The 13,985-nt window shown below is 40.9% G+C and overlaps 1 protein-coding gene across 1 annotated transcript; it reads left to right on the top strand.

Annotated features, from left to right (window-relative positions):
- The first annotated feature begins 11,345 nt into the window (after positions 1-11,345).
- gsx1 (GS homeobox 1) lies at positions 11,346-12,951 on the top strand. Its single transcript, XM_026182431.2, has 2 exons — positions 11,346-11,973; positions 12,081-12,951. The coding sequence occupies exons 1-2, from the start codon at positions 11,595-11,597 to the stop codon at positions 12,431-12,433; spliced, it is 732 nt and encodes a 243-aa protein (XP_026038216.1). The 5' UTR covers positions 11,346-11,594; the 3' UTR covers positions 12,434-12,951.
- Positions 12,952-13,985: the final 1,034 nt, after the last annotated feature.

Genomic DNA, 13,985 nt, shown 5'->3' with positions numbered 1-13,985 from the left:
TGTTTTTAATTCAATTCATTTCAGTTCAGTTTTATTTATATAGCGCCAAATAACAACAGCAGACGCTTCAGTGAACTTTATATTATAAGGTAAAGACCCCACAATAATAGAGCGAAAACCCAACAATGACCAATTTTGAGCAATCACTTGGTGACAGTGGAAAGGAAAAACCTCCTTTTGAGAGGAAGAACTCTCCGGCAGAACCAAGGTCAGGGTGGGACATCCATCCGCCGCTTTCAGTTGGAGGTGAGCGGAGGAAGAGAAGATAAAAGACACACTGTGGAAGAGAGATTAATAATTACTGATAATTAAATGCATAAACACATAGTGAGTGTAAAAGATGAGTGAAGAAGCAACACTGCCCCACCAACTTTAGCCTATTGCAATGTAAGTAAGGGAGATACAGGGTTACCTGATACAGCCTTTATCTAAAAGGAAAGTTTTAAGACTAATCTTGAAAGTAGAGGATGTCTGTCTACCGAATCCTGTTCTACTTTTAAAAACTCTTAGACCTGATTATTCAAAGCCTTGTGTGTGAGAAGAAGGATTTTAAATTACATTCTGGATTTAACCGGGAGCTGATGAAGAGAAGCCAGTTTGTTAGAATATGCTCTCTCTTTCTAGTCCCTGCCAGTACTCTTGCCACAGCATTTTGGATCAGTTGAAAGCTTTTCAGGGAGTTTTAGGACAGCCTGGTTATAATGAATTACAGTAGTCCAGTCTGGAAGTAATAAATGCATGAACTAGTTGTTAAGCATCACTCTGAGACAGGATGTTTCTCATTTTAGAGATCTTGCACAAATGTAAGAAAGCTGGCCAACATATTTGTTAAATATGAGCATTAAAGGACATATCCTGGTCAAAAATGACTCCGAAATGCCTCACAGTCTTACTTGAGGCCAAGATTTGGCCTCATGTAAGGGCCGATCATGGCTCAAGAGTTAGCAATTCGTCTTGTAATTGGAAGGTTGCTGGTTCGTGCCCCGGCTCCGACAGTCTCGGTTGTTGTGTCCTTGGGCAAGATACTTCACGCGTTGCCTACTGATGGTGGTCAGAGGGCTCTGTGTCGCCAGTGTCCAGCAGCCTCGCCTCTGTCAGTGCGCCCCAGGGCAGCCGTGGCTACAATGTAGCTTGCCATCACCAGTGTGTGAATGTGTGGACGACTGAATGTAGTGTAAAGCGCTTTGGGGTCCATAGGGACTAAGTAAAGCACTATACAAATACAGGCCGTTTATTACTTGTTATTTCTGTTTGTTAAAAAAAAAAAACACCAACTATTTATTTATTACTTAAAAAAAAAATCTGTTTCTTCATTGTTTTGTTTCTTTTCGCTCCAGGACCGTGTGTACATAATTTCGTTCCACCTCATGTTAACGTGATGCGAATGACAATAGAATCCTTGAAATACTGACTAAAAGTACACCCAACTTCCTGCAGTAGCTTTTTAACGACCACAGAAACATTGAAGTGGCATTATTTTTCCCTTATACAAGAAAATAAATTAGCTTATTGAAAATTATTCCATTAAGGCTGAACAAAACTGCAAATCTTTTCATTGTATCACATTTTTTAGTGGGAGGAGATAACATTGCATTCATCTAGATACTGTAGATACATTCATTCATACATTCATCTATAACTTGTTGCTTGCATCTTGGCTTATACGCAAACATGTAACAGTGGACATATTTTCCTAAACGTGTGTTCATCCAAAAATGGGGCCACTTTATTTTTTGTTGTTATAGCATTTTGCTGGCAGCTCATTTTGTGTGTGAGCTGGGTACAAATGGGTATTATTCTGTGTGATGAGATCCATTTGGGGTTTTGTCAAGACTTCGAGTGGTGTGAAAGTTGGTGTCAGTGGACCCCTGGCCTAGACCAGCTGAAAGCCAGTGTGTTAGTTTCTATGGTAATGGAGAAATAGTAACTAACTCCCAGCAGCGTCCCGCCGCGTGTCGCCTCCTCAATAGAGCGCATCTGCAGAAAACTGGGGGACCCCATGAGATGGGCAGTGACCCGTCATCACACTAGCTCTCACATATATGGTTATATTATGGACATTGAATTAGCCTAAATCTCTTTTTCACACTGCTTACGTCATAACTCTTGAGAGACGTTAAGACGGAGCCATATATTCCCAGTTTTTGTCAAAAGCAGAGTGTCAGACTGAGTTAAAAGCCATTACAGAGGTCATTAGAATGAGGTGGGGGGTGAGGGGTAAGACTAGCGCAACCACAACAACCACGAAGTGGGACAGAAAAAAAAATGAAACAAAAGCTGACTCCAAATCACAATGTTTACAATGGAAATTTAAAAAAAATAGGGGGGGGGGGGGTACTCAGTTATGAAAATCACGCAGACGTCTACTCTCATTCATGCAAATGTTCTTCACTTTCTCGCTCTTTGCCCCGAAAGTATGCCTGCCACTCAGGAAACTCAAACAGTTAAAGTGTAGTTACAGTTGAAAAATCTATTTTTCCTTAAGGTTTTAAACAGAATCATTAAAACCTTTTCCCTCTGTTTTCATTACACGTCTAAAACATCATGTGCATAAAAAGTTGTACCATCAGAGTTTGAAAAAAAAAAAGTAATTGAAAGTGTCGACACTCAAACCTTTGTATCCTAAAAAATGAAAACAATTCCAAAAACAATAGTGACTCTTGAATGGAGGCTAATGTGAGATGAATGGAGAGGAAATGGGCCAAGCTGCAGGAGGTCATTAATGAAAAAAAACAAACTTTAAAGAATCACAGTGGCTTTAGTCTCTGCTTCCTCATCTTGCTCCTTTAGAGGAAAACGCTGAGATGGGGGTAATTATAAACTGCTGAGCTAAAACTGAGTACTTAATGGTAACATGGGTAGTTTTGGTGGGTGTCTATTCCCCCTCTTTTTGCTGCTCTAAGTCTCTGACCTCCCTCCACCCAAACACTTACCCCCCTCTGTGATTTCCCATGGGTTTCCAATTGATTCAATTAAGTGAACACTCCAACACCGTATGATTGCAAGATTGTTTTTTTTTTTTCTGCCAAGCGAAAACCAGCCAGGCAGCTGCATCAAGAAAATGCCCATCAATACACGGACATTTTTAAAAAGTTAAACACAAAATGTAAAATAGTTGTTAATTCAGTTGAAAATCTTCATCTCTAAGCTGTAGAAGAAATCCCACTGGAAACATCAAAGGATCAAAAATCAAATCTTAGAGAAAAAAAAGTGAATGAGGGGAGAGAAAGAGGGGAGGATCAGAAAAGTAAAGTGGTGAAAAGGAGGGAGGAGCAGCCCGTCACCATCAGAAGTTGTTCTGCACCGTAATTCAGCTTTGTTTTCTCTACAAAAAAGTCTCCAACATGCGCGCCTACAGCATAACATTCGGCGAAGAGAAATGAGGCAAACACAACATCGCAAAAGACGCTTTGCATTCTTTGGCTTTTGTACTTGTGGGACTTGTGAAAGCGCAACGGACACAAAATAGGGAACAAAGGGAGCAGTGTGGATGAAGGCACTATCTCTGACATCCCCAGCACTTTGAACAACTTGTCAGCGCAGACACTGAAGCAACTGCATTCTGTCACATTTGTGTACAAACCCCTTGAAAGGGCTTGCTGACCTGCCCATATCCCTTTATTGGGGTTCAAATGGCAAGAGGCATTCATTGTGTCTGGGAGAGTTCATTAAATTCATTGGTTTGACCTGTTATTTCTAGGCCAAAAGTCTGCTGATTTGGAAAAATGTGAGTCAGCCATACGTAATAGCCTACTGACCTCCGCAGGGTAACAAACCCTTTTGAAGAACATTTCAAGGCCTTCACATGAATAGGGTCAAAGGGAACGTTTGAGACATAACTATAGCAGAACCAATGGATTCACATCAAAAGGAAATTTGAAATCATCCAAAGATATTTAGACCTCTAATGGTTTGTCTAATAATAATTCTGAGCACAGCACGATTTCTAATTATTTTTCATTTATGAGGAGTGAGTGCAAGGACTGGGGCAACTTTGACGTTAAACAGCACAATTTGAAAATTCATTAGCGAACAAATGCTTTGTATACTGGAACGAACGGCAAAGTCGGAAGAAGTCAAAAAGTTCAGGGAAAAGTGCGCTTGACCATTTTAGTTCCCATAGCGTCGTCACATTTAGATGTAAATGGGCTCATTACTGAGGCCAGGCTGCCAAGTTAGCATCTATTTCTCATTTGTTTTTTTGTCAAAATAGGCAAAGGCCCCTTTTTCCTTTTAGCTATATATGACATTGAGTGAGAAAAATGCCAAAAGCCCCAGGCTCGTGATTAAATTATATGATCTGTACAAGTCTTCAATATGAAACAATACTATTTAATATTCACTGGAGGAAACTGTAAATTCTTATGGATTTTTCTCATTGTTTTTCCAGTGATGCGTCAGCATTAGTATACAAAACTAATCACAATGCTAAAAATAAAAGCTACACAAACCAGGGATTTTTGGATTGAACGGTATCAAAATTTGCAACCTCTAGTTAGTAAAGGGCAAAAGATGATGTACAGTAATTTTCAGAGGCTCTATGATAACATTTAGGTATATTGAATTTTTACCTGTATGTAAATTTGTTCATCATTTCATTCACACACACTCATACAAGCTTATTGTTGACAGGGAGGTTGAGCATGTCTTAGTCTTATGGGGTTTTTGGCACTTCTATATCTTCCTCTGTTTGATTTTTGGTCCACGTGTATTTCTTTTTACCTTTAACTGCCACGTTCTCAGCCAGGACAGAAAATGCATCATAGCTCACTTCATCCACACATTCATGCAAAAGATAAATCTAAATAACCACTTATTTTCATTTTTAATAGTTTATAAATAAATAGGTTATTCATCGCTGGTTATTCATCCATTCAAAACATTCCAAGGATCTGTTTTTGTCATAATTAGCAGTAATTCATAACTGCACCAGTCGCTGGCACTCACAGTGTGGCTGTCAGCGAGACGCTCTGTGTGGCCAGCTGTGTAGAGACAGACATAGCTTTGACGATGCACCTAGCAACAGCACTTGACCTGGACTCAACCAGATCAGAGAGGCTCTACATGTCTGACTGAGGGATCGATGCAGCAAGCAGATTCACCGTCAGGGAAGAGCCAAACTTTTTAACATGTCATCAACACATCCGCTGGTTTGCTGCTCATTCTAGAAACACTTTAGATTTGTATTTTTAGACCTATGTGTTCATACCTTCTGTATATTTTTATGTTCATCCCAATATTGATTCACTGTGAGGTTTTCAATTTGCTGGATGCACCTCTGTAAGTTAGTTTTTCCTGTGCCCCCTATGTGTTTCTGTGTCATCTCCTGTGTTAAGTCACTTTTTTCTTTGTGGTTTACTTTTTCCTGTCAAGTTCCTGTATCTTAGTTTCTGTATCAGTGTGCTTGTCACTTCCTGCTTTACTTTGACAGTCATTTGTCCTGTGATCTTCATGTTCAGCCTTGTTCCTGTCTCGTTAGTTAGATTACGTTCAGCTGTGTTCCCTCCTGTGGTGTGTTACCCCGTTTGTCAATAGCTGTGTCCCAAAACGTAGGCCGCATCCTCGCACTTCCGGCCTTCTCTGTCTTCGAAGAACCTGGCCTTCGCGGTCTACGTGGGCCGGGTCCTTCGAAGACCGAGAAGGACAGAAGTGCGAGGCTGTGAAATGGGACAGTCTAGCCTTCAGATTTGCGTCACCGCTGTCTCGGTGAAGTTTAATAAACTCAGCCGTCTGCTCCTTGCTATCTAAAATATAACAGGACACTGGCGTAAATTCTCGACCGTCTCAAACTTCTGTTTATTCAGTTTTCTGTTTGACGTTTATTCAGCTGTGTGAAAATCCTGGAGAAACCCCCCCAGAGGATTAATAAAGTTTTATTTAATCCAATCTAATAAGTTTGATCTCAGCCAAACCGATTTATTCCGCAACAAGTAAAACACCGAAAAAAGCCAAACAAGTTATCCGAGTGACTTATATATCATGTTTAACCTGAGTAGCGAAAGAGCGGGGGTCTGAAAATGACGAAGCCGGGAGTCCGCTGCTCTCGCCGGTTCGAGTGACCATTGAACCCCCCGGCTAGCTATCGAGCGGGTGGGTAACAGACGTCTCCGAAAACGGCGGAGCACTTTTGCAAATATGCGTGTCTTGATAAACCAAGCAGATATTTGAAGTTTACACGGCTACTTTCTCGCCTGAAAATATTATTTTGTGACCCGGCTGCCATTGTTGGAAACTGGAATTGGCTGGGCCGCGCTATGAATTCTGGGATATGGTGGGACACGAAGGAAACACCCGACCCATCCTTCAAATTCGGGGAAATGAAGGACGCATTTGTCGGCCGCATTTGAAGGAGTTGATGAATTGGGACAGCCTTCGTCGCCTGGCTGTGACGTAATCGGCCTTCAAATGCGGCCTCCGAAGGATGCAGCCTACGCTTTGGGACACAGCTCTTGTGTGTATTAATGTCTGCGTCTTCCTCTGTCCTGTGTTGCAATCTCCATCATTCCCGTGCTGTGTGTGCTGCCTGTTTGTCTAGTTTTCCTGTGCCTCATAGTTTAGTTTTGTATTTTTGGCATTCCAGCAATAAAGCTGCTTTTAAGTTAAGTTTTCTGAGAGTCTGCACTTTTGGGTCCAATCGACTCTTCCCTTTTCACACCGCCTCATTTGACACAAATATATATTTTAAAATTCTCAGCAGATTTAATTGTGAATATTAAATATATTAGCGAGCAACCCAGACATTCAGGCTCAGCTTGTGGTCAAATGTCAGACATTTATCCTGCAATTTGTGAACCTAGTTACAGTAATAAAAAATAACTAAGTGACAAAGATTCTGCTCATGTTACTGATGATTAGAGAGTGTAGTTGAGTATTTCAAGCAATCAGAAAACATTTGAAAATTACAGAAAAATGAATTAAGAAGGGAGGGACAACAAGTTATACACGATTTTAAAGGTTTTATTAAAACATTAAAAATGCTATATATTTACTTGGGACTTTGCTAACAGCTAGGACAGCAAGATAAGAAGGCAATGCTTCATATCAGGATGCAGTGATTTCTGATCAGTTATCAGCCAATAATGAGGTTACATTTAGACCACAAATGCCACAGTCTACTCCAAATACATCTTCACCGCTTGGCTGATCTCATCATCATTTGACTTGTTTATATTTTTTACTTCACTTGCCTTAATCATCAGTCCTCTTCATCTTTAGAGAGATCTGAAGCTACAATAAAAAGTGTTGTGCATGGTTTACACAAATCTAAGCTTTGATTTGTGCTGAAACAAAAGGGTTGTGTACTTGTACTTGTTTACAGATGAAAACTGATTGAGAGGGAATATTGTGGCAGAGCATTTGGATTGAATGTTTCTGGAAATGTTACATTCATATCAATAAAAGTGGTCCAAGTTATACATATCAGTGTTGGGCCAAAGACGAAACTCCAAAGAAAACCTGACGTATTCCACTATTTTCAGAATGGAAACAAGAATGGAATAATCAGTTTTAATCACATTTCGACACATTTCTGATCTTCTGAATATGATTCCTTTAAAAATCAGTTTTACAAAAAGGCAAACCATAATGCATATGTTTTGTAATGTACTGATTTGTAAAATGTTGCTGGTTTGCCTGATCTCCTCTCCTGATGCAGCAACATTGAAACAGGGAATGTAAAAAAAGTTCATAGACATGGTATTTTGAGTTTTTCTCATCAGTAAAAAGGCAACCAGATGTCAACAAATGTACAAACCCGACTCAAGGACAAAACATTCATTTTTGAGACTATAAAAATTTCAACAAAAAAAACAACATTTTTTAAGAACTGTACATCAGAAGTGTTGAAAATGTAAGTCTCACTTAGCAGTTTCTTGAAACTGTTAAAGCTTAAATTTGATCTGTTTAATTGTGAGGCCAAGCTGAGTTAAGTTGTGATTATACATTTTCGAATTTTTCCTCAAATCAAAATAATCACTGACATGCCCCTAAAAAAAGGTATCTATCTATCTATCTATCTATCTATCTATCTATCTATCTATCTATCTATCTATCTATCTATCTATCTATCTATCTATCTATCTATCTATCTATCTATCTATCTATCTATCTATCTATCTATCTATCTATCTGAAATTTTCATTACAGATCTGTTTGAATGTTGAAAACCCATAAAAACATGACACTTACATTTTCAACAGAATATTTAACACAAAACTTCTCTGGTCTGCTCAAGTCCCAATTCACCTGTAGAGCCTTATATCTGTCACATTATGGTACCTTGACTGACAGCTTCTCTTTGTCCGTCTCCCTCTCTCTTAAGGATTCATTAGTCCCTATAGACTCCAGCAGCCTAAACATATTGCACCATTCAGCTGGTACTTACGTGTCATCTGTTATCTATTGGACTGGTGTTTCTGGTGAGCATATGAATGATAATCAGGCCTTTGTGCGTCCATAGAGGTGCAGCAGGATCTGCAGCCTGTGATGTTGCCTCAGGGGGAGATTAGGAGGGGCAGCCGGCCCTCTGTGTCACGTCGACAGTCACAGCGCCCATCCGCGGCTGGGCCAAACCCCACTGGGACCTTAAATCCTGTTACACTGTCAGCTAAAACCATCATTTGTATTAGAGATGTGTGGGTGTTTAAGTGTGTGTACATATTAAGTGAGGGAGGGATAGTGTCTTAAACTATGAATTATTCATACCAAAAAGAAAAGGAGATATTGACTACATCTCCATAAACAGACTGCTCTCTTTATGTCATCAGGCACGAGATCTTTGGGTATAATTGCGTAAAAGCCCCTGAAAATGTGCTTCTCCAACAGCACAGCAGGCACTGGTCAGTGTTATCATCAGGGATGAATTTGAGTGATGGCAATTGTTCCAACTTAATATCTTATAAATAATTTACTATTTCAGGGGTATGGCTTCCCCTCCCCATCAAACATTAATGTTAAGAAGCTTTACCAACCCACAGCTGCTAGTTACTGAACGCATGAAGCTATGCTGAATTAGTCCGGCTCACTGGTTTGTTACAAAACATTAAATAAATTAACAGAAAAAGAAAAGTGCATGTGGATGTGGAGGTGATGATGCATAAACCTTATAAGTGCCTACAGGTGTATTTTTGTAGCTTGGAACTAGTGCAAAAATGAGCCGTTATAATGTGAGCAGGCTATTTTCCCTCGATTACTTATCTCAGTAACAAGTGATTATGGAGGATGAGATTCTTTGCACTTCTGGCCCGCGCCTCCAGAGGGAGGTCAAAACTATTTGTCAGTCTCCAGTTGGGATTGCAAATTAGGATAAGCCTCCCCTGCGAGAGGACCCATGAAACCTCTATTCCTATCCACGGGATGACTGCTGCACATAATTTGAAAATTAGGGCCTCTGATAACATCTTTATGTTGAGCAATGCGTCAAGCTGCCACCGCGTAGGCTGCATATCTGAGAAAGCTTGATATGAGGCATAATTCTTTTCAAATCTGAAGCGATTAGAGGCCTGAATTGAAAAAGAGAGAGACGCGTTTTACCCCTCCTTTTTCATCATCATCATCATCATCATCATCATCATCATCATCATCATCATCATCATCATCATTATCATTATTATTATTATTATTACTATTATTATTTTATTTTAGGGGGGCTTTAGCGCACAAGCTGGCAAGCTCTCGGTGAGTGTTTTGAGGTATGATGAAAACAAGTCATTAACGTATTAACTAATTAGGAATCGTAATAAAAGCGGCAGATTCGTATTTACAGGTTTCAGAGATTGCAGCAAGATTGACAGACTAGTTAATGGCTCATTCCTGGCAGGAAATGAAAGGATGGACTAATGCAAAAAATAAATAAATCTGAAAATGGCTCTCGCGCATATAACAGGTTTTTGTCCTAATGACGAGATCTCGTTAAAGGATTTAACTGCTCCTAATTTGTAACTACTTTAATGGCGCCACCTAATTACAGGTCTTGTTTTTTTTTATTTTTTATGGAAGATTAGCGGTGTGAAGCTGAGCGCATTAAGCCTCTTTTATGAGGAGAGAACAGATAGCATCACACCGTCATGTGGCTGTGTTGTGTGGAGCTGAAGGACTAATTCCCTGGACGTGACAATTTATGGCAAATGATGCTTAAAGCATAACACGTAAACAATAAAGCGACAACGAGGAGCCTTTCTTACATTAAAAAAAAAGATGGCCTTCGTGTCAAGTATAGGAACATCAGAAGGAAAGAAAAAGAGGGGAAAACAAGCGTCGAGTTTCGCCTTTTATGTCACGTCTAGTCGTACTTTAACGTTGTGTGCTTAGGAAAGAAGCAGCTCTGCAGAAGAAGAATCGCATTCCACTATTTACTCACATATTACGGCTCCAAGTCTCTTTGAAGGTCTTGTTCAGAAAGCCTTAAAGTGAAAGAAAATGTTTTCCTATTACTTAATTCAATCAGAGCGCGAGGCGGGGGCTTCACGCACCGCGCACTGGGCTCCTCTATGACAGAGTCGCCTTTGTTGGGTCTATCCGCCGCTGTCACACACTTTAATTCGACTCTCTTTCTCTCTCATTGAAAACCCTCCACAATGACATTCAATAAGGGCCGCGGAGTGAAAACCTGGTTATTTTTACATATTCTTTCCCCCGACTCGGCAGGGGCCCGAGCAAAGGAATTAATCACTGCTCTTTAACAGCACTGGCTTCAGGCAATGACTTGTCCCTTTTTTTGTGCCCAGAAATGACACATTAACCCTAAAATGGATATGCATAAACTTTACATTCAGCTGTTGCGTTTATGTTTTTTTCTTATTCTTTCTGCACTGTCAGTAAAGTAGACACACGGACCTGCCGGGATGCAGACGCAAATAATGAGGAAAAAAGAAAGAAAGAAAAGACGTAGGTTTTGGAATCATGGGTGTTTTCTGGTGTTAATTAAAAAAAAGAAAAACTTTAACAATACTTGGCGGCTTTGCCTTGACAGCTCCACCAAATATAGACGCGATTAACTTTTGATTTTTAAAAGCAACTGCGGGGAAATCGCTCTCTAATTTACCTGCTGGATTGAAATATTTGAATAAATGTAAATGTGTGCCAGCGACTCTCCACCTCTACCTCTCGCCCCGGGACACGCAGACCTACTTTAGACTTTAACTCAGACACACTGGTTAATGTCTAAGACAAAACTTGAATGCACGCCGGCTCTCCAAATGTGACAGAAACGTTTTCTCTCGCAAATTTAAGCTCGTCTCTATGATAAAATGAGAATGATGATAAAAGGGAGAATGGGCTGTGCCGCCTCTTGCGGCGTGGGTGGGGCTGACAAGAATAGACTACATTATGCAGTTCATTTAGTTAACAAGTGAAATAATGGGGAAGCGTGCAGTGGGAATGCCGAGAGAAAGGCACAAAACCCTATTGAGAGCTCTTGGCCGCTTACAGCGTAACCGTCACATGGCCGAACCGAGTCCACGGCAGCTATTTAAGGAGAGGCTGTGCGCCTTCAGCACCACTTCGCTGTCCACAGTCCCGGAGAGAGCACGCTGACGCAACCAAACGAGCACGAACGACTTCAACTTTCGAGCACGCCGAGCAACAAGTTTGCAAACATGCCGAGATCTTTTCTCGTGGATTCCTTGATTTTAAGGGAGGCCAACGACAAAGGGAACGAGAACAACCCACCTTTATTCCCGTACGCTGTGCACTCGCCGCATCACGCGCACGGGCTGCCAGGCTCCTGCCACTCGAGGAAAGCCGGGCTTTTGTGCTTCTGCCCGCTGTGCATGACCGCCTCCCAGCTCCATCCATCTCCACCGACGCTGCCGCTTCTCAAAGCATCGTTTCCTCCCTTCAGCTCACAGTACTGCCACTCGGCTCTGTCGAGGCAACACTCTTCATCCAACAGCGTCAACCTCAGCCACGGACCGGGGATATACCAGGCTGCCTACTCGGTCCCAGACCCTCGACAGTTCCACTGCATCTCCATCGGTGAGTAGAGGCTGTTTTAACTACTGATCGAGTTCAGAAAACGCTTTATTAAATTTGTTTCCACAATTTCCCCCCCCGTGGCTCACAGTTTATGTTTGTTTTCTCAGAAAACAGTAACGGCAAACTTCAGAGCAGCAAGCGCATGCGCACCGCCTTCACCAGCACGCAACTTTTGGAGCTGGAGCGAGAGTTCACCTCCAACATGTACCTCTCCAGACTGAGGCGCATTGAGATCGCCACGTACCTGAACTTGTCCGAGAAGCAGGTGAAAATCTGGTTCCAGAACCGCAGAGTGAAGCACAAAAAGGAGGGAAAGAGCAGCGGCCAAAGGACTGGATCACATAACTGCAAATGCTCGTCCCTGTCAACCGCCAGATGCTCGGAGGAAGAGGATGATGACATTCCCATATCTCCTTCCTCGTCCGAAAAGGAAGATGTGGACCTGTCCGTCTCCCCCTGAACGCCCCCCTCTTTGATCCCCCCTTTCTGAAAGATTTTGCTCCTGATGATTTTGAATACAGCCAAAAACAAACAGACTGTTCCACTTGTGTTCAGTCGACTGTACATAGACAGAGAATATTTTAAAATCAGGGGACTGCCCTGAATTATTGTATAGCTGTATACATGTTGTACGTTTTGTATGTAGTTTTTTCTGAAAACAGTCACTTGTTGTTGCCAATCCGATGAATATGGTAGGCGTATTTGTAAAGATACCCCCCCCCCCCCCCCCAAAAAAAACCCCAAACAAACAATAGCAACATTGTTAATGAGTATTTTGGGGAAGACAGTATTTTGTACTATACTTGGTAAATACTGGTTAGATTCATTCTATGTGGATGGAACTGTGACTTAAAATATGGAAAGCTGGAGAGAAATCCGCCGACACCACTCTGAAATTATATCCTCAGTGTAATTGAAAAAAAAAATATTTATTTATTTAAAAATGTTCATACTTAAATAAAATATTTCTGAGCGGTAGACTGCGTTGTCTTGTGGGTTATTATTTTATGTTTTTTTGCGCACCACTGAATGCGCACGGGGACAAACATTCTGTATTCTGTTTTCCGGCTGAAAATATTAGTTTGGGTATTAATTTAAAAGGAAAAAGCCAAAAAGGTACAATTACAAATATTCGAAATTGTATCTAGTATCCTTTATTTAAACTAAGAAATAAGATATAGGGACATTCACATATTAAAACTTTGGATAGCTGCGCTTACGTGAAAACGTTCGCTTTGCTCGGCTTTTCAGAACTTAGACTGTTTCTGTGCAAATTAAACACGCATATTTTAAAATTCCCTCACGAAACGTTAAAGCTGCTGGTTGCAGGGTGTGTTGGTGCTTTGGGGAGATTTTAAAGGTGCTTAACAGAGTTAATTTTCCCCCACAGAAACCCAAAACAAATTTGGTGTTACTATTTCCCCCCGTGAGATTCCCAGACTGCCCTGCGTCGTACACACAAATAAAATGTTCTTTTGCATCGAAGAAGCGCGTTGGATATTACGTGCCTAAGAAGGAGTAAATTAAGTACTTCATAATCTTTATCACTCAGAAGCGATAAATGCATTATCGTGGACACCTCTTACGCGCTTTCCCTGGGGGGCACTCGACCCAGCTATAGCTGCCTGGCCCTTCTGAGCTTTCCCCCCCCAAAGTTTCATCCCAGCTGAAACGATCTGTCTCGTGTGACCGAGTAAATAATCACTGTGGGTGTATAATGGTGCATCAGGAATGCGCATAACTTAAGATATCGATCTAACATGAAAATAAATGAGAAAAGGACGCAGTTTAGTGTCCGTGACCCAGATTGTTCTAATTGTTAACGGAGCACTGTGCACAAGATTGTTGTCGGTTTTATAAACTCTGTGTGCTTTAGCCCCATACAAACCTATTAAAACTCGACACGTGTAACTTGATAACATAAAAAAATATTAATTAGCATAGCATTTTTTAAAAAAAAATTGTTAATGATTTAAACCAGCCAAATGAATTATTTGTCAAATAATACGCGG

This window comes from Astatotilapia calliptera, chromosome 10 (genome assembly GCF_964374335.1).
Source record: "Astatotilapia calliptera chromosome 10, fAstCal68.1, whole genome shotgun sequence".
Lineage (NCBI taxonomy): Eukaryota > Metazoa > Chordata > Actinopteri > Cichliformes > Cichlidae > Astatotilapia > Astatotilapia calliptera.
Note: the sequence above shows the minus strand (reverse complement) of the source record. Positions and strands in the feature narration are given on the sequence as shown.

Excerpts from the sequence above, each read along its gene's own strand:
- gsx1 (XM_026182431.2), top strand. The coding sequence starts at position 11,595 with ATGCCGAGATCTTTTCTCGTGGATTCCTTGATTTTAAGGGAGGCCAAC. Across the intron at positions 11,974-12,080 it reads GTTCCACTGCATCTCCATCG|AAAACAGTAACGGCAAACTT; the intron begins GTGAGTAGAGGC and ends TTGTTTTCTCAG.